We start from the raw sequence: 27,419 nt of genomic DNA, 5'->3' as shown, positions 1-27,419 counted from the left end.
AATATTTAAATATATTGTCTAAAAAGTCTTCGACTCAATTTAGTTAACTTACTATACAATTTTGACTGACTGAATGTAGTTTTAAAATAAAAATATTCTTATTTTTAATTATTCTTATAGTGATATTCAATTAATTTCCTCGTAAATCGGAAATGTGTTTGTTGTATTGTTTTGTTTTGTATTATCAGAGACATATATGTCTCTGGTATTATCAATATCCATTTTTCCATAATCACAAATACTACTGATCAGCTATTAAGAAGGATTTCGGATTTTGTTGTATTATCCGATTTTGATCCGGATTTACAGTATTTCCGGTTCGGACACAGACGTTTGGCAAGACGATGGTAATATTTATCCCATTATTTTCACTGTTATAGTGATTTCTTGAACTTTTTAGTACCCAGGGTATATCCAAAGCAAAGACAATCATAACATACTGCGTATTTGTGTTAATTGATAACATTGCAAAAGGTTTAACTCTTGATAATATTGAAACTTCGTAGGGGCTTACTGATTATTTGTCTGGGGATGTCTGAATTTTTACTTTGGAAATGTCACAGAATGAGAATATGTCCCCAAGATGATATTGAACCCTTTCATGAGTGGATGTTTTTCAGTAACAAAAAATGTTTCTGTGTATTTATACCAAGTATTCGACATGAGACTTTTGCCAACTGTGCCATACATGTGTCACAAGGGTATCGGGATCGTTCGCCCTGATTACATGTTCGCCCTAGGTTCGTTCGCACTGAGTTTGTTCGCCCTATATTCATTTATGATATGTATATATGTTACATCAATGAACGAAATATATATGTTTTAAAGTTTACGTATATCTATTAAAAGTTAAATACAAAATATCTGCCAAATTTATATTAATTAAATAAAATTCTTGGCTCAGTGCATTGTTTAATACACTTTATTTTATAATTACTTTTAATTACTGTTGATTGAAATTTGATTGCTGATTAGGTGTCATTTGATACCTTTGATATCACTGATTATTATATAAATTGTCTTTGGTGGATTAATAATGAGAATACATCATAAATAAATATTCGGTGAATGTAAACTTCAACATATTCAATTACATACAAATAATTTAGTCTTCAGTTGTTTTACATTTAAAAATACAATGTAGTGCTGAAATTCACAGAAACTTATATTTCCTAGTAACGTAATTACATACAGATACAAACTTAGTCCTCAATACCTTGAAGTCACATTATCTTGTAGTCCAGAAATGTACTGAAACTTATAACCTAGTATAGCAGCTAGCTTTAGACAAGTTAACATGATACATCGTAAATATTCGGCGAAATTGTAGACTGACTTCAACACATTCAATTATATACACACAACGCAACACTATACTAAAAATAAAATCAGGGCGAACGGACTCGGGGCAAACAGGTATTAGGGCGAACAGAAACTAGGGCGAACCAGAATCAGGGCGGACGGACCCGGATTCTGTCACAAGTGACATGCACATTTATGTCGGTTAAAAGCTCATTAGGGCTTATGTTTGTCTATGTTTTATATACCATGCCGACTCTAAATAAAGATTATTTATTTATTTATTTATTACATTTTCACCCTTGGGCTCAGTATCTTTCCACCATCTGATCCCTGCAAGTGTTTGGAACTTATAAAATATTATCTTAAAAAATGTGTATTCTTGTCATATTAATTCTCCCTTTTTTGTTTGATCCCACTGGACGTTTATAAGAAACCAACAATCAATCAATCTTTCTTGATCCCATCAACAGTTTATGACAAATCTAAATTTGTCTCACTAATTAGCAACAAGAAACTATTTAGCGACAAGAATTTTTTTTGTTTTTATTAAAGTTACTTATTCAAAATAAATATTAAAAGAATATGCAAAACAAAACAAAACAATTTTAGCGACAAGAAAGGGTATCGGGTCCGTTCGCACCCAAAACACTTTCGCACCCTCTTACCTGCCAATTTTTCAAAATGCCCATGGGGGTTTTGCGTGCAAGATGGCTGTCATAATCCTAAAAAACCTTCAAGGGGGCCTTCAAATACATTTTAATGTTGTTTTGGGGCTTCTTCATACTTTCACGAGCCTAAAGTCATTGTAAAATTAATTGTTGTGTTTAAAATTGTGGACAAAATTTCAATTTGGGAGCCTCCATGGGGGAAATCCCCCACAAATAGTGACAGTTGGCAGGTATGCACCCTACACGTTCGCACCCTGCACGTTCGCACCCAAGGTCCGTTCGCACTCTACACGTTCACGCCCAATTTTAATTCAAATTCCACAAGAAAGTTAATATTGATAGAAAAAAATTGAAACATAGATCTAGATCTAATTTCTACATTTTTCACATGATATTTTGTTATTTATTATGTAATACAGTATAACAGCAAGTATTACGTTTACTCTGTCGTGCTATGATATTACTTTTACTTGTGTATAACTTAACTCATCTTAGATACCAGGACTAAATTATATATATACACCAGACACACGTTTCGTCTAAAAAAGACTCATCAGTGACGCTCGAATCCAAAAAAGTAAAAAAAAAAGCCAAATAAAGTACGAAGTTGAAGAGCATTGAGATCCAAAATTCCTAAAAGTGTTGCCAAATACAGCTAAGGTAATCTATGCCTGAGGTAGAAAAGCCTTAGTATTTCAAAAAATTCAAAATTTTGTAAACAGTTAATTTATAAATATAACAATATCAATGATAATTCATGTCAGCACAAAAAGTGCTGACTACAGGGCTTGTGATACCCTGGGGGAAATAAATGCCCACCAGCAGTGGCATCGACCCAGTGGTTGTAAATAAACTCATCATAGATACCAGGACTAAATTATACACATGTATATACGCCAGACACACGTTTCTTCTACAGGTTAAAGTTTTTGGTCAAGGTACATGTATTTTTTGAGGAAGTTGAAGTCCAATCAACTTGAAAACTTAGTACATTGTACACATGTTCCCTATGATATGATCTTTCTAATTTTAATGTCAAATTATAGTTTTGACCAAAATTTCACAGTCCATTGAACATAGAAAATGATAGTGCCAGTGGGGCATCTTTGTACTATGGACACATTCTTGCTTATAATATTTTATCATGTTACAAATGTAGCTTATCCCCATACATGTACAATGTATAAAGTACATGTACATACAGTAATAACATCCAAAGTGCCAATTTTAATGCACCAGATATGCACTAATTTAGACGGTCTTTTCCATGTTTTCAGTGATGTTTGAAGCAGAAATATTTGAAAATCTTTAACCTAATCAAGCCTGGAAGGGGTGATAAATCCTTATTAAATAGTTATCATGTGTTAATTTAGGAGTATATTTGTATTCTGGTTGGAAATCAAGGTGGAATAGTGCAACATAAAATAATCATTCGAAATTTTGAAATTATTTGTAAACATCATGAACATCAATGATTAAAAAAGATTTATAAAATACATGTAAGTTTGTGGTTGAATTTGGACACCATCAGCATTTTATTGGTCATGTTGGTTGTTGGATTTTAATCAACTTATTTAAGTAAATCCCCTGACTGATGACCACTTTTAAGAGTCTTTTTCTGTTAGATATTCTCAAACAATAATCGATACCATGTTGACATGTACATAACATGTGAAGTAACAAATTATAGTACACACAAGTACACACCCGTGATATCGCGGGTCTGTGACTGAATTAAAGTATATAACTATGCCTAAGCCTTATTTTAGTAATTGGTATTGTCATCTGATAAAGTCATGTCGATTATAAGATACACAGTTTTCTCTGTTTTCAAATCTTTCTGTTTGAACCCGTCGACCTGGAACTTATCAATTATTGGAAATATTAATTATTTGGAAAACAAAAGGTCCAGGCTATCCATGAATGGAGTATTTTTAATCAACAGCATTGTCCTATATTAGTTATCTTAGAAAGTCTTGCTGATTGCTGAATAAAGCTACAATAGGGACAATTTGACAATGATTGAATTTAGTAGTGTCAGCCCTTTGATTATGACCCGTGTATATAGCAAAATCCTAAATACACCGTTTGGTGGTGCACCTGTCAAATGCGGAACGTAAAGATAAGGTAATAGCTAACAGGTGAATATACTATTGGTACCGGTATCGGATTAGACCCGGAACTTGTTAATTATTGGCAATATTAATTATGTGGAAAACAAAAGGGTCTGGAGTGGTGTAATTTTTAATCTACACCATTGTCCTATATTAGTTATATATAGAGTTGAATTCTTTGATTTGTCATTTTTACCCGATGATGGCTGACAAATTGGACCTCGTAATTTTAGTATTATAGATACACTGTATACATACTGTTTTACATGTAAATATATACTATAATACTAATATTGTGTATCGTGTGACTGTATTTATTTTTAGTGATTTCTGAATTTACTTCAAGTTAAGCTTTCTGAAAACACTGCACATGTTTCTTTTCTATTTTAAATGATATAACACGAATAATATTAATGCTTTAATATCTTATTTGTTTTTAGGCTGACTTTTTAAAAGGTTTGCCGTCACATGATGAGAATAATTTCACCAAATATCACACAGACGCTAGTTGTAAATCAAGTGTAAGTTTTACAGAAGAATAATCATGAATTTATTAAATGTAATTTCTATAGTAGAATGATCTTGTTTTTTTAATTAAATTTATATTGTTTCCTATTGCATGTATTGCCATATCATTAGTATATTGGGTGTTTTTAATTTTCTTACATTTTTGACCTTACTTGAACTCTATTACTCTAAAATGCATTAATATGATGGATATAGTAACACCGACCAATTTAAGAATGTAAATACAGATTGTCTTACCATATGTTAGTAAATAGAAATTCGAAATGTGGCCACTCTTTAATTTTTAATGGTGCACATGTATACAACACAACTGAAATGCAAAAAGCATGCCAATCAGATCATGTACTGTAATTTGGACTATTTTGGTTGTAGTTTTATTGTCGAGCCTGCAACTTTTGTTGCAGAAAGCTCGACATAGCCTAGGGATAGTGATCCGGCGGCGGCGGTGTTAGCTCACTTCTTAAAAGCTATATATTTAAGAAGGTGGGAGACCTGGATGCTTCATATTTTGTATATAGATGCCTCATGTTACGAAGTTTCCATCAGTCACATCTCCAATGTCCTTGACCTCATTTTCATGGTTTAGTGACCACTTGAAAAAAAAGTTCAGAATTTTTGTAACGTTGAATTCTCTCTTATTATAAGTAATAGGATAACTATATTTGGTATGTGCGTACCTTGCAAGGTCCTCATGCCCGTCAGACAGTTTTCACTTGACCTCGACCTCATTTCATGGATCAGTGAACAAGGTTAAGTTTTGGTGGTCAAGTCCATATCTCAGATACTATAAGCAATAGGGCTTGTATATTTGGTGTATGGAAGGACTGGAAGGACTGGAAGGTGTACATGTCCAACTGGCAGGTGTCATCTGACCTGGACCTCATTTTCATGGTTCAGTGGTTATAGTTAAGTTTTTGTGTTTTGGTCTGTTTTTCTCATAATTTATGCAATAGGTCTACTATATTTGTTGTATGGAATGATTGTAAGGTGTACATGTCTAGCGGGCAGATGTCATCTGACCTTGACCTCATTTTCATGGTTCAGTGGTCAAAGTTAAGTTTTTAAGTTTTGATCTTTTTATCTAATATTATAAGCCAAAGGTCAACTATATTTGGTGTATGGAAATATATTATGATCTATATGTCAGTCCCGCAGGTTTTATTTGACCATGACCTCAATTGCACGGTTCATTGGACAGTGTTAAGTTTTTGTGTTTTGGTCTATTTTTCTTAAACTATAAGAAATAGGTCAACTATATTTGTTGTATGGAAGCATTGTTAGCTGTACATGTCTGCCTGGCATGGTTCATCTGACCTTGACCTCATTTTCATGGTTCATTGGTCTTTGTTTAACTTTCTTGTTTAATGTTAAGTTTATGTAACAGTTGTAATAACGCTTTATACTTAGGACTATCAACATAATATCAATGATTAGTAAAGAAGGCGAGACATTTCAGTGTGTGCACTCTTGTTTTGGTTTATTTGGTGCCTTAAATGAGAAAGCCAAAATTTAACACATGAAAATACTAATTTGCATTTAATGCAACATGCACATAGTGTAATTCATAAATATATACCTCATCTATATACATATTTGATTTCAGATAAGAAAGCCTACCGTTTATATTTCAACAAAAGATTATCCATCAGAACAAGGTATAACATACATTAGAAAGCAGGTGTTGCTTTAAATATCAATCATCTTGTTTCACTGTATAACTGGAACATAAGTATTCTCGCTTTAAGCAGATTTCATAACCCAAAATTAAAGGATTTGAGGACAATATTGCAATTACCATGTTGGTCCATTCATTTGTCCATCTGTCCGTCTGCTGGTTGTGACTGTTAAATATTTTCCAAACACTTTATCTTCTGTGCATTGGCTCTAACAGACTGACACTTGAAATTTTGATGTGTTGAATAAACTTCTAGGCATTCCAGCTTGACATTGCTGACCTGAAGTATAAACTCTCTTTCAGTCTGTCAGAAACTCGCATGTTCTTATGATTCTGTTTTCCAATAATTTGTATTTTGAATAAGGATAGGCTTAACATAACAATATGGGGAAGATGTGGTATCATTGCCCATGTGACGACTTTTCGCAAGAGACACAGAAATTAACTACTTATGTCGTCTTCAACAATGAGCAAATTCTATACCACATGTTCTTGCTTAACTAATGAAATGTACATGTGAATAAAGGAAATAGGGGTTTTATCATATGTCAAGCTGAGATTTAACAACAACAAAAAAACAAAATTAGATCTAGAGGTAAACATATATGTTGTTTTACAGTAGTTGCGGAACAGTATGTCCGCTAATAGTAAACTAATATCATAAGGAGCTTTACGGTTCCACAGCTACTTTTACAGTAGACAGTTGCCTAAAGTGTATCAAACTCTGTCATGTACAATAAAAATGAATAAATGAATAAATTTAGCAAAGACGAAAGACCTGTGTGGCATAGTCTAAACTTATACTGTATTGCCAATAAAAAATATAAACTCTCTAGTGGTTATTATGAAATACATTATTATATGTTTGTTTGTCTTTTACAGTAATAACAACTGAAAAAACAAATATACTTCTTCGATACCTACACCAGCAATGGGACAAAAAGGTAAGTAAAATGTCAAACTTCTTGAGATTACAAATTCCTCGATAAAGTAGGGATAAAAGTGAAAAATTAACAATCAAACCAGACAATATTTATGCAAAGTTGGGATTCAAGTTGACCAAGAAATAATTATTATTCTTGCTGTATAGATTTTCTTGATTTGTGGAAATTGATCTGTAGAATGCACTGTCAACAATATCAGGGTCAGACATGTCAGATGCCTATTTAAGTCATGCATTCTGTTTAAAAGAATATAGATTTATAAAATGGTATAAGTTATTGCGAACCAAATGAAAGCTTACCACAGAGTTGTTTGCTCTTGACCAAGGTATTTAAACTTTTGCAAGTTTACCTGTCCCATTGAATCAATACAATAGCTATTGTGCTCTGTGTACCCGGTAGTTTATTCACTTCTAAGAGGAATCTTTCACTCATTGATTAATTTGCCTGACCAAAAAAAAATATCTTCTTTGTTGATCGAAATGTATAAACTCACATAAACTGCATGTGATACAGTATTTATTCAATATCAATAATATATTTTCAATCTGTTCAATATAAGCACTGATTTAATTATAAAAAGTTTATTTCTGATTTTTTTAAACTACTGCATGCATTTATGTTTCAAAAAATTTGCATGTTTTTTGTGGTTGTTCAGTTATAAAGCATACATTTATGAAGACCTTTATTTAAACATTATCATTTCAAGTTGTTATTTGTGAACAGACTAAAAAAAAAAGCAAATTTTAATAGGTAAAATGTTGAAATTTGATCACAAATCAACTTTTAATTTTTAAATCAGTGTTTATATCAAACAAATTGAAAATGTGTTATTGATTGAATAAATACAACATCACATGCAGTTTTATAATTACTTATTTGTACATGTATTTCCATCATTGACAGTTCAATTTTTTGTTCAAGTAAATTAATCAGTGAGTGATAGATTTCTCTTGCATAAATTTAAAGGTCCCATTGAATAAACTAAACACAGAACAATAGCTATTGTATTTGTTAGATGGGACAATAAAACTTACACAAGTTTAGATTGACAGGTAACTTGCAGGTGAATCTGTGGAAAACTATGATAGGGTTCGCAATAATAGAAAAATAATGAAGTCGATGAGGTATTGTTATCCATATGTCTGAAACTCTTTTTTAAAGACACTTTTAAGTGTCACTCAGAATCAGTCAACAACTATGTTCAGTATTTTACCTGACACTAAAATGAGTGTTATATTTATTACATGATACTTAACCTCAAGCATAATGAGCATAACATCCTAAAACATTAGATATAACATGTATAAGGTAAACAAGCTGAAGTTCTAGTCTATCTTTTGATTGTTTATGTCAGTCTTAATTACAATGCTTGAGCAAACATTTATACAAACAAAGCAGGCAAGACAACAAAACCTTTAAACTACAAGCATAAGGAAATTAGTTCTAATATAAAAAAAATATGCTGAATTTAAACACAACATTATTGATGTTTTAATTAGTTGAGAATGGAGGGAATATATTTATTTGGTAATGATAATTTTTTTAATTTTTTTTTGTAGAATTCCAATAAAAAGAGAGATTCCAGTAAAGCCAGTTTAGATACTAGTACAGAAACCTCATCAAAAATGCCCCGACTAGGTGATGATGATGCATCATAGTTACTATTTATTTTATGTCAATTGTGTTCAAATGGTGATTTCTACTGAATGTATGGAAGTTTTAAAGGTGCTGAAGATGGATAAGTGTTGTCAAGTGGATGAAATTCCTGTAATGTTGAGACAATACTGATTATAGAACTTTCATTGCAAAAATATTATCAATCCAGTATATGATTGAATACACAAGGGTATTTTAGATTGAATGATAAGGGCTGTTCCAGAATTAAATGCAGAGGGGCACAGTTGTAAACCCCAACCATCAATTACAATATTTAAATTTTATTTTACTTCAAATAATTCCTTAAAAAATCTGTGGGAACTGCAACCACCCCCCCCCCCCCTATATATTACTTTGATTACCAGCTTCTTCCCCACCTAAACTAATGTTGGAACAGCCCTAGTGATACCTTGTGTTTCACTGTGAAATATTTCTAAAAATATAATAAGTTAATATAAATAGAAGCAATTACCTTTTAACTGTCAATAAATCAACACCCACTTGAAAGTGTAATGTGTTTAAATTATTTTTATTATAAGCTCTGTTAGGAGCTATTATATTTACTAGCCAAGGCTTTATAATGGAAAAGGTAAACATGGGCGTTTGAAGACCCAACACTAATAACTCTACTGTATACTAAATGATAATAGTTTGATCCCAACCACCCATTAGGAATTATAAAACAGAGTTTTTAAAAGATCCTTGTGATTTTTTTCTTAAACAGTTGTCAGCTATAGCTAACTAATATGGCCAATGCTACCATAGCTGAAACACAGTAAAGTCCCTTTTCTCTGCATAAACAAAAGAAGAATATTAGGTTAAGTGTTTTCATTGGTTGTTCAGCAATGTGTGATAGATTGTCTTCTTTTAAATCAAGTTAAATAAAATGTTGCTACAGTTTCTATTTCAGTATCATACATACTTTGTATAGTTACTTTTAAAAGAAGCTGAGTTAAAGTCAAAATCCCACTTTATAATATTATAAAACATCATTTTTACACATTACTTTTAAAAGAATGTAATTGGATCCACACATATTTTATTTGTGGCATTGAACAAGACTAATTGCATTTGAATGTACACAATGTTCTCTATGTAATAGTCCAATGACATTAATTTTATGATTTTCATTGCAATGACTATGTATAGGTAGGACTGTCTGTTTAGCAATAGAGGTTTCGGGTGGCCTTTTATTTTATTGTTTTAAACAGAAAAGTCTTTTTATTGAAACTGTATTGTTGAAAATATTGGTTTACATTAAACCCTTCATATGTTCATTAATGTAAAAAAGGAAAGAAATTTCAATAGTTGAATTTAAAACTAAAACATGGATTTAAAACATCACATTAATTAAGTTTAATGGTACACTATAAATGGTTGAAGATCTATTATAGTGTCAGAAAAAAAATCAAATACCTGAATTACCTCCAAGGTTATGAATAGTAAGGCTGCGTGTTTTAAGATTGAAGCACTTTTGATTGAATCAATTGTTCTATAGAAATGGTAAAAAAAATTATCATATTAGTATTATATAAACTTCTATTTGATAATTCAAGAAAAATAAACTTTTATGATAGTGCTTTAGATGTTGTGTTTAAACTTTTAATTATAGTGTATATAGTGTATATTTTATGTAATATTGTATATATAGTCTAACAATAATAGAATTGGTAGGTAAGAATGCAGTTAGGTGTATTTATACATGTGTCATTTGATAATGGTAATATCACAGTTGGTTATGTTTTATTTATGTTAGAGGAATTACTCCATTTAAAAAAAAAATAGTATTTTAATTGCATGCTATGCACATGTAGCTGAGATTTTGTTATAAGGGCAAGCTATATATAAAAACTTTTTGTTATATCATCAAAATGATTTGTGAAAGTTCTGGTATAAGTTATTTCAATCTGAATATTGTGACTTAGTGCAATTGTATTTATTAATACCTACATGTACTCTGATGAATTATTACTGGGTTCATTGTGATTTTTCCAAACTGATTGACATCTGTCATGTTTTTTTTATTCAAAAGTTTAATCATAATGAAATTACAAAATAAGAGAAATTCTTTAATAAAGAATTTTGATAAAGCATAATTTGTCGGCAGCTGCTTCTGTGTGAGTTATCACCAAAAAAAATATGAAAATAAATTTGCCATTTTCACATTTTAAACTTAAAATTATAAAATTTGACAAACAAATTGTAGAACTAAACATTAGATATCCAACATACATGTAAATTTTCAGAGCAGGATTTAAAGATTTTTGCAAATGGTTAAAAAAGTGTTTGAATTTTGGCACAAAAAAAAACAAACTTTTTTGTAATATGTCAACATGTTTTCGAATTGGTTGCCATTGTAATACACCAAATTTTGGGAACTTCAAATGATATTATCATTATGTTATACTAGCTAGGTTGTGTATTGCATATTTTCCCTATAGTGATTTTTTAAGCTCAACAATTATAAAACAATATGAAATCTCACCACATATCCTTTCCGTTTTATTTTTAGTAATAATATTCATACCATAATGAAACTAACTAAATGGTTCATCTTTCAGAGGATGAGAAAATCTTAAGTTGTCCTAAAAAAAATATCTTTAATATTTACATTCTGGCCATTAGAGCAATCATAGTACTGTAAAAATAAAGAAAAAAAAATTGTTTTTACTGCCAGAAAAAATTATTGTTTTTTTCTATAAGCTTTTTTAATAATGAACATCTTTTTTATTTTTTAGTTGTTTTATATAAAGGTTTATTGGAAATCCATTAAAAACTATGTTAAATATTTGTATCGATGAAACAAGTAACTTTATTTAAAAATGCAAGGTAAAGAAGTACATCTCAATTTGAATAGGGTTTAATAACATTAAGGGTTATAGTTATGGTTTATAATTTATAGAATGGAAAAAAATGGCTAACTAGGCAAACAGGTTTTGTTATTCATAAATTTACCTCCAATATTAGCTTCTTAACAATACTTGCACAGCAGATTTTTCTTTAAATGAGTACAAATTTTTTGACATATATATATGTGTTAAAACTTTTGACACTGAGGAAGGCCATTTGTTGAGCCGAAACATTTGCAATTATTGTATAATTTATATCATCTGTTCAGTTTTTCCATCTTTGTGCGATGATATTCAACACTTTTTAGTGTTTTGTTTTCCATCTATTTATCGGTAATGTTACACAATCTTTTAGACTCATATATAGAGTACAACTCAAGAAAATTGAAGTAATAAACTGCAATTTTTAGTCCATCTAATGAAGGTAGTGTAATCATATGATATTGTTTAGTGATGTACCTGTTTTGTCAACTGTTTGTTTAAAAACAACAATTTTCTTATCATTTTTTGTTATTGTTTCATATATAAAATTATGTTGAATATGGAGAATGCTTGTTGTGGAATTAATGGATGGCTTTTGTATGCAAAGGAGGAAAGCTTTACTTCTGGTAGCATGACATACATGTATATAATTCAATAAAAATGTTAACACTTTTTTAATCATTTGTTTTTGTCTTTATTATATAGGACTGAAATAAAATCTAGATATGCATCAATGACACAGCAAACATGAGACTCAAATGATCAAACTATATCTAGAAGGCAACATACAGTCCCAAACAATAGTTGTCTGTACAATATTTCTACTTTGAAATCTTACAGGGGCAAATCATTTCTCTTAATTACATTATGTCATAGTGACATGGGATAACTTCTGGTTAAAACATTAACTGTACCAATTTCTTCTGCTCCAGATGTGCATATAGACAACACATATATCTTCAGTGATGCTGTGTGAATTAATCAGAATTATCAATACAGAGGTATGTTCTCCTGATTAATCATCAATCTGTCATCTTTTATGCTGGTTTTGTACAATCTTGTCATGGCCAGTATATGTATGTTATTTACATATAATGATTATATGTAAATATTATTTCTTTGTGTCATTTACCTGGTTTTGTAAGAAAAAAAGAATATTGAATCTAGGCCAAAATATTTGAAAATCAATGGCTTATTAAAATATTCCAGATTTTGTACTGGCACAAGCCGCACAAGAATATGTAATTGAGTAAAGTTGTAAGTGATTATATTTGGTTAATTGTATCAGATGCAATTCTGTAGGATTAAACCATTAGAAGAAATAAGTGATATTGATGTGATGAATAATGTTGAAAGTATAAAGTTGTCTTGTATATGACTGAGAGATATACAGTTAGAATTGCTACATGTGCCGATATTGTGAAATAAATTCACGGAGAATTAGTTGTGACATGGTTATGACAAACAGTCTCATAGTTCTGTACTTACAATCTCTAGATTCAACCAGAACAACTGGCAAAGTCTTGTGAATGAAAATAAGGTGCGAGTACAGGTCTTTAATACAGCAAGCCAACACTCAAGCAAAAAAAACAACAACCGAAACTTACATCTAGGCCTCAACAGAGGACTATTACTGTTTAACAAGTTATTTGTGTATAAATTAAAATAAACAACCAAACAGCTGACGTCAACACCAAATTTATCGACAAACATCCCCACTCCCACCAATTCAGAAAAAATCTCTATAAGCAATATCACCGTAAACACAAGAATGCACAAAAAATAAAGTGAAAAGTTGCCATGTAGATCAAAGTTTTTTTAATTTTTATTCATCAGACAGTTTTGATTGAAATTAGTTCAGTATAAGAAACAACATCTGTCAATCGTCATAGACATTCCTGTAACAAAAAAAATAATAATCTTAGTCAATTTTTACATACTATCGGATAGTATGTTTTTTACAGTGTATACAAGGAACTATGTATATTATCCTTACAGTTCTGAGTAAGCCTACTTTGTTCAGACAATTTATCATAGGTTGAACTTATATCATTGTTAGTCATAAATCCTAGTGACGGGGTTGATTTAAGGGAGGCATATTTCAACCCCCGCATTTTTGCGCCTCTTCCGAGTCAGGAACCTCTAGCCTTTGTCTTGTGTGTTTTTTTTAAATCCTTGTCTGTGTATATTTCAGAGTTTAGTGTGACATCCACTTTGTTGAACTAGTTTACATATTTGTTTAGGGGCCAGTTGAAGCCCGCTTTCGGGCCCGGTGCGGGATATTCTTGCTGGGTTGAAGACTTTATTGATTTTTTCTGCTCTTTGGTCGAGGTTTTCTTCTATTATATAGAAAACTGAATGAGATTGACTAAAATAGATATCATTTCTGCAGATCACTAACCCGAATAATTCAGTCGTTATATTCCGCTGATCTACGAAGGCTACATTAACGCCTGAACGTCTTCCTCGATCAAGACCGTCAACCGGAAAATTCACACCGCTTTGCAACATGGGAATTTTGATTTAAATTGGCAGCTAAAGAAGGAGGAGTTCCGGATGTTAATTGATGATAAATGATGTAAACTGATGTTAATTGATGTTAATTAATTATTTTCGGATTTGTGTTGATTGAACACACGTGTTTGGTAAGACAATTTCAAGAGAGTTGCGCAGACTCATATCCTGATCGCCGCTGATTGGCTCTCTCTCACAGAGAGCAGGCGACGCGGCCAATGATCACAAGGAGTTCAAGCCCTCGTGTGGGAGAAAATCGGACACGGAAAGGGCTTGAATTATTCGAGTTAGCAGATCACCAGTAAAAAATCCTGACAACAGATAATAAATTACTCGGTTTTAGAAAAGTTATATAATACATTATGTCTCTAGTACAAGTTATCTTTATTACTATCATTATGGCTTTATATTGTTTTTGAACCACACATATTGCCTTGGATATACAAACGTGGTCAGTTAGCCGAACTCCCATCCAACAGCAACACAATATAATTATAATAGTGTTTTATTTTGACTTTGAATGTTGCAATACCAACTTCAGGTTTCTTTTAGGGCTGTTGTATGGGAAATGTGGGTTTCGTTGTTTTCCTACTGGAAGTTAATAATCAATCGATTGATAGTTTTTAACGTTTGAATTAATAGTATATGTATCTTTTCTACAAAATGTATCTAATCTTACAACTGGAAACTCGCACACATAAAGCTCATCTTCGTCACACTCATCAGCATCCCAGAACCAACCATATATATCATACCAGTAACCATCTTCATAAAACTGTTCATCATTAAACTCTAGTTCTACACATCCTCCACGGTTTGATCCTTCTTCTATAAGTAGACCAATGTTGAGAGATAATTAGGGAAAACGAATCCCATAACAAAAAAAAAAATGCTCAAAAAGAAGACGCGTACAGTTGAGTGAACAAGATAACATATATCGCCTACTACGATGTTCATTTTTTTAAAAGCCATGCACTCTCAAACTGACGTAAACTCGCTTGTCAAATGAAATCTGTAAGGTTTACGTGTTCATAAAAATGTTTAGTCTCATTATGACATAATCCTTTGTAGGTTTTCCTATCGTTTGCATTCGACGTTTTTTATCGGATATTTTTTTCTACTATCGATGCCGAACCACGAGGTTCATATCGTTTCACTTTACCAAGTCAGGAATATGGCAGATGTTATCAAATCGATCGTTTCTATGTTTCCTCTTTCCCTCGGTTTTGGTGTGCGACCCGTATTTGTTTTTCTCTCAACCGATGTATGACTTTTGAACATTCGGTATACTGCTGTTGTCATTATTTACTTTCGGTGTTTTTCATTGGATATTTTTTTACTATCATATCCGAAAAAAGTGTTTTTCATTGGATATATTTTTAATATCATATCCGAAAAAAGACCGTCGAAAGCAAACGATATGAACCCACAAAGGCTGATGTTATAGGACTAATGAATTATATTTGTTCACGTGCATGATATTCTCAACATGTCATGTAGTATTCTGAACTATATTTACCCAAATTAACAAACTTAACATTCAATAACGACTGGAAATAAAAAGTTTTATGTAAAATAAATGAAGTGATAGACAATCAATGGAATTATTCTTAACTTTGTTTTTAAGCAACGGTCACGTGAAACGTTGTTCCAATTTGTTGTCTTCTAAATGTTTCTTTGGATTCAATTTCAATTCTTGTACTGTTCGAAATTGTCTACTGCCGCAGTTTATTTTTACATTTTACACTTCTCTAAACTCATTACTAATGCCAAACAAAACATGGTCTTCTAATAAATAATTGACCCATGCAGGAAATCGTGTACTTTTTATGCAACTGAATATAGTTAGCATGATATTCCTATGTACAAAAATATATAAATTGCTGGCATCATGCACTATGTATTGATATGATCGGACGGTTATATGATCTACTCTTTGAATACATCATATTTTAAGTTAAATTGGTGTCGACAAAGATATCTTATAACATTTTTGATGACTGGTTGGCATACGTTTCGATAATTTTGACAATCACATATACATAATATATTTATAAATATTGGTACGAACAACTAAAACATACTAGTAGTTTGGTCAATATTCTTTTCTAATTTTTTATTCATTAAAAGGACCATATTATACCGAATTCTTGGCATCGTTCATATATATAACATATATATAAGGTGAATGACGGACCACCTTAGTAGTTTGGTCAATATTCTTTTCATTTGTTTTAGTCATTAACAGGACCATACTATACCGAATTCTTGACATCATTTATATATATTACATAGATATTGGGTGAATGACAGACTCTTTCCATTTCAAACTAAAACTTCTCAGACCGACCACCTTTGCTTTTAAAATGATCTCTGAAAAGAAGTATATAATCACTAGCACTCACCAAGTCCAAACGGTAGATTATCAAGATCAAGTTGTGTATTGGTCTGTGTAAACAGGTATGTACCATTATTCGTCAGATCTTTGGCACCGGTCCAGACATCTGCATCGTCATCACCTAAAAGGAATTGAACTGAATGTTTCGTCATTAATGTAGCAAATAGCCAGCCCCTTATTTGCAACTGGACTTATTCAGGAAAAAAATCGTGATTTATTTAACATGGAAGGAGATACGTCAATGATCAATAGACCAAACGACACAAATAAAAAAGATATTTACATATACCGACTTCAACAACATTTATATGTCTTTACATTATTTCTAGCTATAAATCAACGTAATTTACGTAAGTTCTTTATGTTGTAGGTCCTTTTGCTGATCAACTCTTCAATGATTGTATTAAGTTTTGGATTAGCAAATACTTTGGCCTCGAGCTTCACTGAAGAAACATTAATTGTCAAAATGTGCATCTGGTATGTACAGAAAAATACACATCTGGTACAGCAAAACTGGTACAGTTTATACTATTACTAAATAAGTTGCGTATCGATAAGGTATACAGTAACTACAATAGAGCTTTAATCAACAAACAATCATTAAAAATGATTTTAGAAAAATATATAAGTATATGACAGAAGACAAACACTGCAGAGGTGCCATACAGACTCATATTGCGGGTTAAACTAGTTTAATGAGAAGTCATTCCTTTCGATCAGAGCACTTACAAAAAGTACATAAATGAAATATCAATATAAAAATCAGTACAAGCAACTCGCTTTCTCCAAATTAACAAAAGATACAAAAAAAAAAAAAAAAAAAAAAAACAGCAGGAAGAAAAAAAATGAAAATGTATCACTACATGTGAAGGAAATTCGCAGCAACAAGTGCAAAGTACTTGAGATTGATATGGAATCATCTAAACTTACACTAAACTATCTGTGTCTGTACTTCATACAATATTTCAAATAGTATCGTTACGAACAGCATACAAACACACGATCTTATGTGATTCTAAGTAATAAATGAACTTTATTACGTCTGTTGAAACACAAAAAAATCCAAATTATAATAATTATATCAACAAATCAATCAATCAATCAATCAATCAATTACTTATTCTTATAGACCTAATATTTTTTATCCCAAAACTTCTTAAAACCCTATTTTTATTTACCAATCATTGACAAGTAGACAAAACTCTGATTCAATCTACAACAGCAAAATAAATATTTTTTTTCACAAATATTGTAAACTTACCTATTCCAAATTTTTCCCGAAGTGCCTCAGCTTCGTCTTTGCTATCAGGAACCCATAAGTGAGCGCCCCGAGTGCTCATACATATATCCTGGAATCACAAGAAAGAGTCCTCAACACAAATGAGGCAATAGAGAGCTATCATAGCAAATTTGCCCTCAGCCTAATAATCCTACCATAATCTCAATATACAGCATTAGTATTAGATAAACTCATAATATATACCAGGTTTGAAATTTTGTAAACCAGCCGCGCGTTACGCCCACAATAGACTAATATGTGACGCTCGATTAAAAAAAAAGTTATAAAGGCAAAATAAAAATAAGAAGTTGAGCACTGAGAACCCAAAATTTCTAAACGTTTTGCCAAACACTACCAAAGAAATCTATTCATGGGGTAGATTTCGAAAATCGATTTTATTTTAACCATATCAATGAAACTTAATCCTACCGGGACTTTTACTGTAACAATTGTCAAGGAATTAAAATACACTATTTGTAATGAAATATCATGATGATCCATTAATCCAAAAAAGTTATGCTTTTCTCCTTTTTGTGTTCTCTTACATGTATAGGGTATTGTTGTCAATGACCCACCTGTTTACTTTGTTAAAGGTGTGTTATTATACGTGGGGTTTTGTTTTATTCTAGTTGGTTATTAGTTTTTTTTAATCTTACGCAAAATAGTAAATAGAGGTTTTCATTGTATTATTGACTCACCTCAGCCGACTGCCATGGTAGACAGTGCTCTAGTCCGCCAAAGAGGTAGCAGTTACGACTAATATGCTGATTATCCAGCTTTGTGTATCCAATGGGACACGTACACGATGCTGAAATCAAAAGGCAATCATGATGTGCTAGCATTGGCAAAGAGCTTGTAAAAAGCAGTGTAAAAACCACAAAATCTCATAAAATGAACGAACACCAACACACAATTATAGCCTCATAATTTCACAATCGTCATTCGATTTAACATATCCATTTACCATCGGGAGAGTGAAAGCGAAAGGTTAGTTATACTAAGATCAACTTTATATTGTGCGAAATTTATATGTCAGCATTTGTTTCATTAAAACTGCCAATGTTTGAACTTTCTTCTGAAGATGCGCGGTTTGATTTATGGTTATAAAATTCTATGCAATGTACACTGTTTAATCATACTATCCACGTAATGAAAAATGCATATGGTATATGATCAAAGGTACCAGGCTTTTAATTTGATACGTCAGACGCGCGATTCGCCTTCATAAGACTCATCAGTGACGCTCAATTGCGGTGCAAACTTTTAGTAGTAGACGAGATAAGAGTATCATTATCTGATACTTTTGATTGGCTTTATATTCTTGTTTATCTCGTCATAAGCAATGATCTTTTCAGACCAGAATAAATCTATCCATAAATTCCCCTCTCCCTTTTAGAATATTAAACTATTGTCCATAAGATAGTCTTGGGGGAAAATATATAACTTAATGTGATACTGTGTAGAAACATATCCGTTTAAAAAGGATTTTATAACAAATTTGTCTAATATAAACATCTGTGTGACATCAAAAATATGTCTGATGATATTTTTAGACGTTATATATATAGGTTGATAATAAACACAACTGTCGTATGGATTACGTATCTTTAATTTCTTTGTTTTTTTTTTTGTTTTCTTTAAAGTCGTATAACTTGCGTTTCACATTACGGTGGTAAATGCTATACTATTCACTTTGATGTTATTTTCTTTTCTTTTCTATATTATTCTGAAATATGATAATCTTGTTTCAATTCGGTAATTTTCTAGATTTTCCTATGATCGATATTGATCCTTCAATTTTCATATATTTTCCTTTTTACTAGTTAGTTAAGATAGATATAATAGGGTGCCGATTGTTGTCGAACTTTTCTTTAGAGAGAGACACGTAGACAAAACAAATCTTCTAAATCAAAACGGTTAACAAAAAAGAAAAATGGAATATTAAGAGGAAACTTATCTTTGTTATTATTACTGCAGGACGCATTCCTGTTACATTAGGAGAATACCACTGTTTATATAATTATACCTAAATCCGGGGTCATACTTTAACGATATTCACCGTGACAGGATTATTCTCAATTTAAATTTGTCTGGTCTGGTCAAGATCTTGTAAATCGTGGCTGGCAGTTCAAACTTTTAAGCTGGCCTGGGGTCACACACTCACGATTTTTACTGCCGTCCTTGACAGGACCATTCCCATTTAAAATTTGTCAAAAATCTGATCAAGATCCTGTGAATCGTGAATGGAAATTCAAACATTAATTAAAATTTGAAAAACAAATAATTTAATCACGACAACAATCAGATATTGTTCAGGAAGCGTCGATATTCAACCGTTTCCAAGCAAATTTATCCCGATAATCCCGTTCTCAATCCGCTTCTAATCCAATTTGTATCTTTCTCCTGGCAAAATTCGACCGAGTCTGTCACGACTGCGTCCCGATTCTACCGAATGTAATCCGAAAGAGATCAGACAGTGACCAGACAGTGAACCAATGCTGACGGAAGTTGTCCGTTCGAAATTTGTGGGGATGATCGGGTATTATCGGAACGTAATCCTATCACGGTCCGCTCTATTGCATTTCAAACGGCTTTTTCTGGTCTCAGTCGTATTGTATTCTGTAATTGTCGGGACTCTGACGTGGGTATCATTGACGAATTTCGTATTAATACCGGGACTGTTCCGGAACGGTTTCGGCAACAACGATTCACAGTCGACAAGATATGGATGCAATCTGAACTCAATCGGCAGAAAAACAGCAATGAAAAATTTCTCCAGATCATTCCCGTTTCACAGGACACCGTCCGGAATACAGAACACACAGAACATACAGCAGAATCTGTCACGACATAGGCACGATTGTAATCCGCCTACACAAAATCGGCTGAGTTTCCCCGAATGTTACGGGACGCACATAACTGTCGGGGTGCTTCGCCGAACTATTCGGACCCTTCCCCACCCGTAGGAATCTGTTACGAACTTAAACGACTGCGTTCGGACAATGATAGGCAATTCCAGATAATTAAGTATAGTATTCCGACTTTTTTACATTTCGTGTCGTATCGCTGTTTGATCTCAAACGGGAGCAATAATCGGCAATGTGTGAACCCCGCATAAATAAGATTTGTATAAAAAACTATTTAATTACGACAACAATCAGATATTGTTCAGGGAGCGTCCTTATTCAGTCGTTTCCAGCCGAATTTGGTCTGATTTTCCCGTTCTCATTCTGATTCTAATTCAATTTGTATTCTGCACATGGTTAAAAACAAGAGAATGAGGTCCTGATTCTACCGAATGTCATCCGACAAAGATCAGTCAGTGATCAGTTTCTTTGTTCAACAAAGCTTAAATATGGACAAAGAAAAATAATCTTTATATTTTTGTTGCCTATAATGTCGATTGTTTATGCCCTATGAAGATTGGCGTTTTGACAAAATATGACTCTTCAAGTTTTATTTTCTATATTTCCTAAATGCATATGTTCATTTTTTTGTAATAATATTGGTCATATTTGTTTGATTTATGAATAAAGAGGGATATTTAGTATTGTATCACTGTACAGAATATCTTAACATCATTTGAAAACACAACAGTCATATTTGTTATAAGTTTTTTCTTGGGTGTCCCTAATCTGGTTTATAGTGAAACAGGGTACAAGCATGTTGTCATTTTCATTGAGCGAAGGTCATAAATTTTATTCGGATTTTACCAAAGAGTGATATATGTGTTGTTCACTTAGCATTTTGACTTGCGATACAGTTTTATTTTGTTTGATTGGCCAATGTATTTTTTTATTTCAAAGTCGCATTACATCTCAATCGTATAACAATGTACAGATATGTTTCAAAGGAAAATAAACGTTAGAACAGAAATAGAAAGTGAAGTGCTATTGTTAAAATAATTATGAACCCTAGATTTTATCAAAAAAGTAAAACATGCACATTTTTGTTTGTTTGCTGAGCTTGCAGTGATTTTGTGTCATGGATGGAAATACCATATTTTGTCTTTTTTTTATTTACAGTACATGTATAAAAAATCAACGTACTATGATAAATTCCCTATATATTCAATTATTTAGATGATATCAATAGAGACAATTAGGCATAACATATTATAAATAATAGACTTGAGTGGATGTTACAAAATAATTAAGAATAGAGAATAATGAGCATACACCTACAGATTTGTTAAAGATTGTTAAAAAAATTAAAGAATACAAACATCAATTTGAGAAACTACTATATCGCTATGAAAAAGGAAACACTTACCAGCTACTGGTTTTTTTCTCATTGTCTGTGCTCCTTCAGTAACCTCCACTTCAGGACAACAAGCTGAATGTAAATGACAAAGATTTAAACCAGTTTCATAGCAGGCAGATGAACAGCTATCTCTATCGGTACATACCATTGCACATTCCAGAAATGATATAGTCGATGTTGTGTCAAATGGTGTTCCATTTATTCGCGTATTATTCTCTTGTTTAAGGTTTTGTAATTTAACATATGTACTTGCTAAACAGAGTGACAAAACCGCCGCTGCTACTGTAATGGAATAAACGATGCGATAAAGCATGGCACTGTCAAAATATACTTGTGTCGATTCTTTGTTCTTATATTAGTGCTGTAAATTAGCACCTAGGAAATTATTGAATTTATGCAAAGTTTCATCCCTTCAACTATTCTCTCAAATTTAAACCAATTAGTACAGACAACGTTTAAAATACGTTCAACATCGATCTATGGGAATGAAACATATCTTTATGTGAATGTTGAACTTGTATTGGGTCCTTTTTAATGTTTTTTCAATAACATTTTGTTCGTCATAGTAGAAGCAATTCAAGCAAAAGGGACGATGAAGAAGGATGAACATTTCTGATAATAACCTTTACCACATGCATACTAGCAACTGAAAGGATGGTGTATTATTCAGATAGACTAAAACAGGCAAACTACTAGCATTCAATGGGATTTATGTATATCAAACGTATACGCATTGTATATAAATATAGTCAATAGTTGTATACCTCGGTTCAATAGTGCAATCACAGTCACGTCTTAGTCCTTACAGCTGAAAGGACGTGCTGGATTAGCTCCTGATTACCCGTTGGCCACAACATGTTACGCTGCTCGTATGGTTCAACAATAAACTAGTAGGCTTGAGACGTCTTACATTAGACCCGCGTCAGCGTCACTCTGAAACCCATTGTGGATGGGTAAGTGTCACATGCTGCCCAGACGTCCGATGGCTATTGTAACGTCGTTTTCCCATTGTAAACTGTACAGAGCAGAGTCAATGATTCATCTACCAACAACACATCGTCGTGGTTAGCGGGCTGTCCAGCTGATCAACTTGGCCATGAAAACAGCCGTTGTGGAGTATCGACTGTAAAGAAACATCAAAATAGTAAACAAACCAAAAACTACTCAGCAAAACCAAGATGGCGACCTACCTAAATGGCGTCTTCCACCTGTTCCTGACCCACTACAGAAAATATTTAAATGCTCCCCAAACGCCTTCGGGCACCGAGCCGACCGTGCGAGGGCTGTTTAGCCAGTCAAGGTCGTTAAACAATTCTAGTTGTTCAATAGTGATAAATAGATTACGCGAACACAAATGCAGGTCACAAACCAAAAGCGAGGGGAAAAAATCAACTATAAGGAGAAAACAACGAAACAATAGTAAAAAAACTGAACTGAAGTGCAACAAAACAGACGCCAACATACATATATAACCTTGAAGTAGATGCAGTACTAACAAACAGTCCATTTTTGTTTATTTTGGCTTTCTACTTCATAAAATCATTAACGTCCTTCACGTCTAACAATAATCTCGCATATGAGTTATCCTGTGAGAACATGATTTATATTGCTATATTTAACCAGGGTTATGTCAAATAATGTCTCGTCCTTTTTCTAAAAAAAGGTTCATAAGACGATATCAAGACCTTGTAGATAGATAAATATTCCGTATTAACTTCACAAATAATACACGTTGGCCTTGAAACATAGATTATAGGTACTGACGTTGTAAATCATCTTGATAACGTGTTATATTGTTCTTTTGTTGTCTTTAAAATAAATTATAACTTTTAATGTGAGATCATGTTTTTAAGTATTACTAATTTTGCAAGAATAGATAAATCCATTACACGAGGTGTGTAGATGCATCAAGTACCAACTAACAAAAACCAAATCTCATTGTTGAAATATATGGTTAAATTTTAAGTCTATACAAATACTATATTGCCTACAATTAAGTTACTATGTGTGATATTGGTAGACAGTGTATGTAGGATTAGAAGAACAGTTTGCTTGGTCGTTTTGTTTTCTTGGACATGGTTAAGCTTATTTCAAAGTGTATTTCCCTTATGCTATGTAAAAAGTATATAATTTTGAAATCAAATAATCTACACTTAATATATTTAACATACATGTCACACTGTAAAAAATTGTAACAGCTAATTTTTTCCTTTATTTTGTTATACGTCTTATTCGAAATGATAAGGATTTTCTTATCCTAGGCATAGATTACCTTAACCGTATTTGGCATATTTTTGGAATTTGGGGAACTCAATGCTTTTAAACGTTTAACTTGTTTGGCTTTCTGAATATTTTGATCCGAGCGTCACTGATAAATCCTATGTAGACGAAATGCGCGTCTGGCCTATCAAATTATACGCCTGGTACGTTCGATATCTAATTATGTTATATATCAACAATCATAATAAAGCATACCAAACCTTCTCTATAAGTACTTATAGATTACTAAGTTTTAATTGCATTTTCATACTCTCTTTACAAAAAATCTGTTTTGTGAATTATTTTCAAGTTCATGTTAAATATTTAAACATGGATTTATATGCAGATAATTCAACATTGCATTTTTATGATCATAAGAAAATTGAAAAAAATATCATTCCTTTTATATTTCTTGGAACATGATGGACGTTTATGCAAGATTTTCTCATCGAAAGATATCACTTTTGTATATAAACTAAATGAATATTTCCCTATTGTACACAACTAATTAAATAATGCATATATATTCGGCCATGCATAGACTACTGGGGGAATTTATTACAAAAAGGCTCAGATCGAATCATTAAACAAGAGAAGCAAGAATTATACTTGCATGTGCTATTTTTGTTCTGTCTATCTGTATTTTTTTAGGGTCTCGGTGAATATTAGAATATTCTAATTGATTTACCTTTTTAATAAAATATATAATTAATACAACACTTTGCTGAATTTTTAATTTTTAAATGCTCTTTATATAATTAATGTCGTGTATAATTTATTCTCCGAACCGTTTTGATTCAAGTAACAATGGTGAGTCTCATCTTGACGAAACGAGCGTCCGGCTTAACAAATTCAATTATAAACCTGGTTTCCTTGAAGAGTTTTTTAAGCAATTCAACCATGACATGGGTCAAATCTTTTTATTCTTACTTGTAATCTGGATAATGCACAGCAAATATGTGTATGAGTCAAACTCATAAATTGATAATAAACTGTCAACGCGCCATTGCTAAAAAAGAAAAACGACGAACGAACAAATAATAGTACACAATAAACACAACATAAAATTAAAGACTTTGCATCACGAACCCAACCAAAAAAATGTGATGATCTCAGGTGCTCCATAAGGGTAAGCGGATTCTGCTTCACATGTGGTACCCGTCGTCTGGTGTTGTTAAGTTGCCGTTTTATTGTTGTAAACCCTATATCTTCTTTTACGAATATAAGAAGCCTTTAAAGTATTAACTGGTATAAAACTTTCAATCTTCGTAACGAATTAACCTTTTAGACCCACATGAAAAGGTACCGGTCAAATACTTTATTATCAAAGCCAGTATCTGTTAAGTGTTATGTTTAATAGAATTATCTTTTGCTACAACAAAGCACTTCCGTTCCAACTAAAAAAGAAACAAAACCAGGTAATGCAATGAAAACACACAAAAAACGTGACGGGCATATTGAAAATATTACCCTCAATATCCACAGATTCGTGCATATCAAGTTCTTAGTACATTTTCGACGAACTCGGTCAGAACATTTTTTTATCAATCACGATAAAACGTCATTCATGTCTGACCTTGTTTACCACTCAGGCTTGATTAAAATATTATCAAATACTGTGATTGATATACAAAATCATATTACAAAAATAGTAATCTGAACATTGTTTTGTAACGTATAATCGGTGTAATAATTGCGAAATATTTACCAAAAGAAAACTCTTAGTTCCACATCTTTGTTCATATGACTGGTTTGAATATAATATTGGAATCAAGCGTTTTTCCTGAAACTCGTATCGTGCAACCCCCAAATTCAAAATGACTATAAACAAATCCGGGTTACAAACTAAAACTGAGGGATATACATCAAATATAAGAGGAGAACTACGACATAGCAGAAACACAACATTGAAATGTAACACACACATAAACGAACTATAATATAACAATAGTCATTTTCCTGACTTGGTACAGAACATTTAAAAAAAATATGGTGGGTTTAACCTGGTTTTGTGGCATGCCACACCTCCCACTTTAATGGCAATATTACAAATAACATTAAATTGACAACATTACATGACAGGATTACAATACAAATAAATGGGAGAACATATAGGACAGAGAAACACACGAATAAAGTTCGAAAGCCAAAACAAGTACAAGGTTGAAGAGCATTGAGGACCAAAAGTTCTAAAAAGTTGTGCCTAATACGGCTAGGGTTTTCTGCCTGGGATAAGAAGATACTTAATATTTAGAATAATTCATACTTTTGCAAACTGTAAATTTTTATATAATAGATATACATGATAAAATCGACGTGGTGACTAACTACAGAATAAAAACGGATACATAAAACAACATAAACCAGCACATACAAAATCACAGCCGAGTTAGCCAAAACGATAAACGAATAAAGTGACGTCACATTTGAATTTCTAAAAATTTCACAAAAATAGGATAGAATTAGGATAGAATTCAACATTAGGTTTGTAATACTGATATAACATTTATTAATAACAATGAAAATTACAATACTAATTGATATCAAATTGTGGTAGTAATTAGATAATTAATTGTATTATCTAGCTATATCGGTGTTTCTTCTAAATCAAACTGTAAACCAAATATATCATATAAATTTAGTAGACCCAAACTAAAATCTAATAAATGAACTGGGTGATTATTTATCTTTACCATAACACACGAAAACAACAGAAATAAATAAGATTTACAACTACAAACGATAAGACATTTATCAAAATCCGATGAAAATAAATAATATAACATCAAAACTAAATACATGAATTTTGGATAAAAAAAAGTACCGTGACACGTCTTATAGCAATGAGAATTCACACGCGGCAAAACAGTCACAAAAGGGAATAAGTCACGTTCGGTAAAAGATCCGACGACGTAATGACAAACCACAATCTAACACGTGGTAAAAATGTCTTTAGTAAGTTTGGACAAAGACACATCGTATGGATCA

At 32.0% G+C, this 27,419-nt stretch overlaps 2 protein-coding genes across 3 annotated transcripts; one reads left to right on the top strand and one right to left on the bottom strand.

Moving 5' to 3' along the window:
- The first annotated feature begins 265 nt into the window (after positions 1-265).
- On the top strand, positions 266-12,396 carry LOC139520606 (DET1- and DDB1-associated protein 1-like). Its single transcript, XM_071313423.1, has 5 exons — positions 266-347; positions 4,525-4,605; positions 6,216-6,267; positions 7,170-7,231; positions 8,791-12,396. Exons 1-5 carry the CDS (start codon positions 345-347, stop codon positions 8,887-8,889), a joined length of 297 nt encoding a protein of 98 aa, XP_071169524.1. The 5' UTR covers positions 266-344; the 3' UTR covers positions 8,890-12,396.
- Positions 12,397-13,460: 1,064 nt separating this feature from the next.
- Positions 13,461-22,452, bottom strand: LOC139518538 (uncharacterized). 2 transcript variants are annotated; one of them, XM_071310036.1, is made up of 6 exons: positions 22,182-22,450; positions 18,608-18,717; positions 17,892-17,979; positions 16,638-16,751; positions 14,912-15,060; positions 13,461-13,616 (listed from the first exon to the last, which is right to left on the bottom strand). In XM_071310036.1, the coding sequence occupies exons 1-6, from the start codon at positions 22,318-22,320 to the stop codon at positions 13,605-13,607; spliced, it is 612 nt and encodes a 203-aa protein (XP_071166137.1). In that variant the 5' UTR covers positions 22,321-22,450; the 3' UTR covers positions 13,461-13,604. The 2 variants fall into 2 exon arrangements, with proteins under 2 accessions (XP_071166137.1, XP_071166136.1); XM_071310035.1 differs by lacking the exon at positions 13,461-13,616 and having other exon boundaries at positions 13,698-15,060; positions 22,182-22,452.
- Between the last annotated feature and the right edge of the window lie 4,967 nt (positions 22,453-27,419).

This window comes from Mytilus edulis, chromosome 4 (assembly GCF_963676685.1).
Source record: "Mytilus edulis chromosome 4, xbMytEdul2.2, whole genome shotgun sequence".
NCBI lineage: Eukaryota > Metazoa > Mollusca > Bivalvia > Mytilida > Mytilidae > Mytilus > Mytilus edulis.
Note: the sequence above shows the minus strand (reverse complement) of the source record. Positions and strands in the feature narration are given on the sequence as shown.

Excerpts from the sequence above, each read along its gene's own strand:
- LOC139520606 (XM_071313423.1), top strand. Across the intron at positions 4,606-6,215 it reads ACGCTAGTTGTAAATCAAGT|ATAAGAAAGCCTACCGTTTA; the intron begins GTAAGTTTTACA and ends ATTTGATTTCAG. Across the intron at positions 6,268-7,169 it reads AGATTATCCATCAGAACAAG|TAATAACAACTGAAAAAACA; the intron begins GTATAACATACA and ends TGTCTTTTACAG.
- LOC139518538 (XM_071310035.1), bottom strand. The coding sequence starts at position 22,320 with ATGGTATGTACCGATAGAGATAGCTGTTCATCTGCCTGCTATGAAACT. Across the intron at positions 16,752-17,891 it reads TCGGGAAAAATTTGGAATAG|GTGATGACGATGCAGATGTC; the intron begins GTAAGTTTACAA and ends AATTCCTTTTAG. Across the intron at positions 15,061-16,637 it reads TAATCTACCGTTTGGACTTG|AAGAAGGATCAAACCGTGGA; the intron begins GTGAGTGCTAGT and ends GTCTACTTATAG.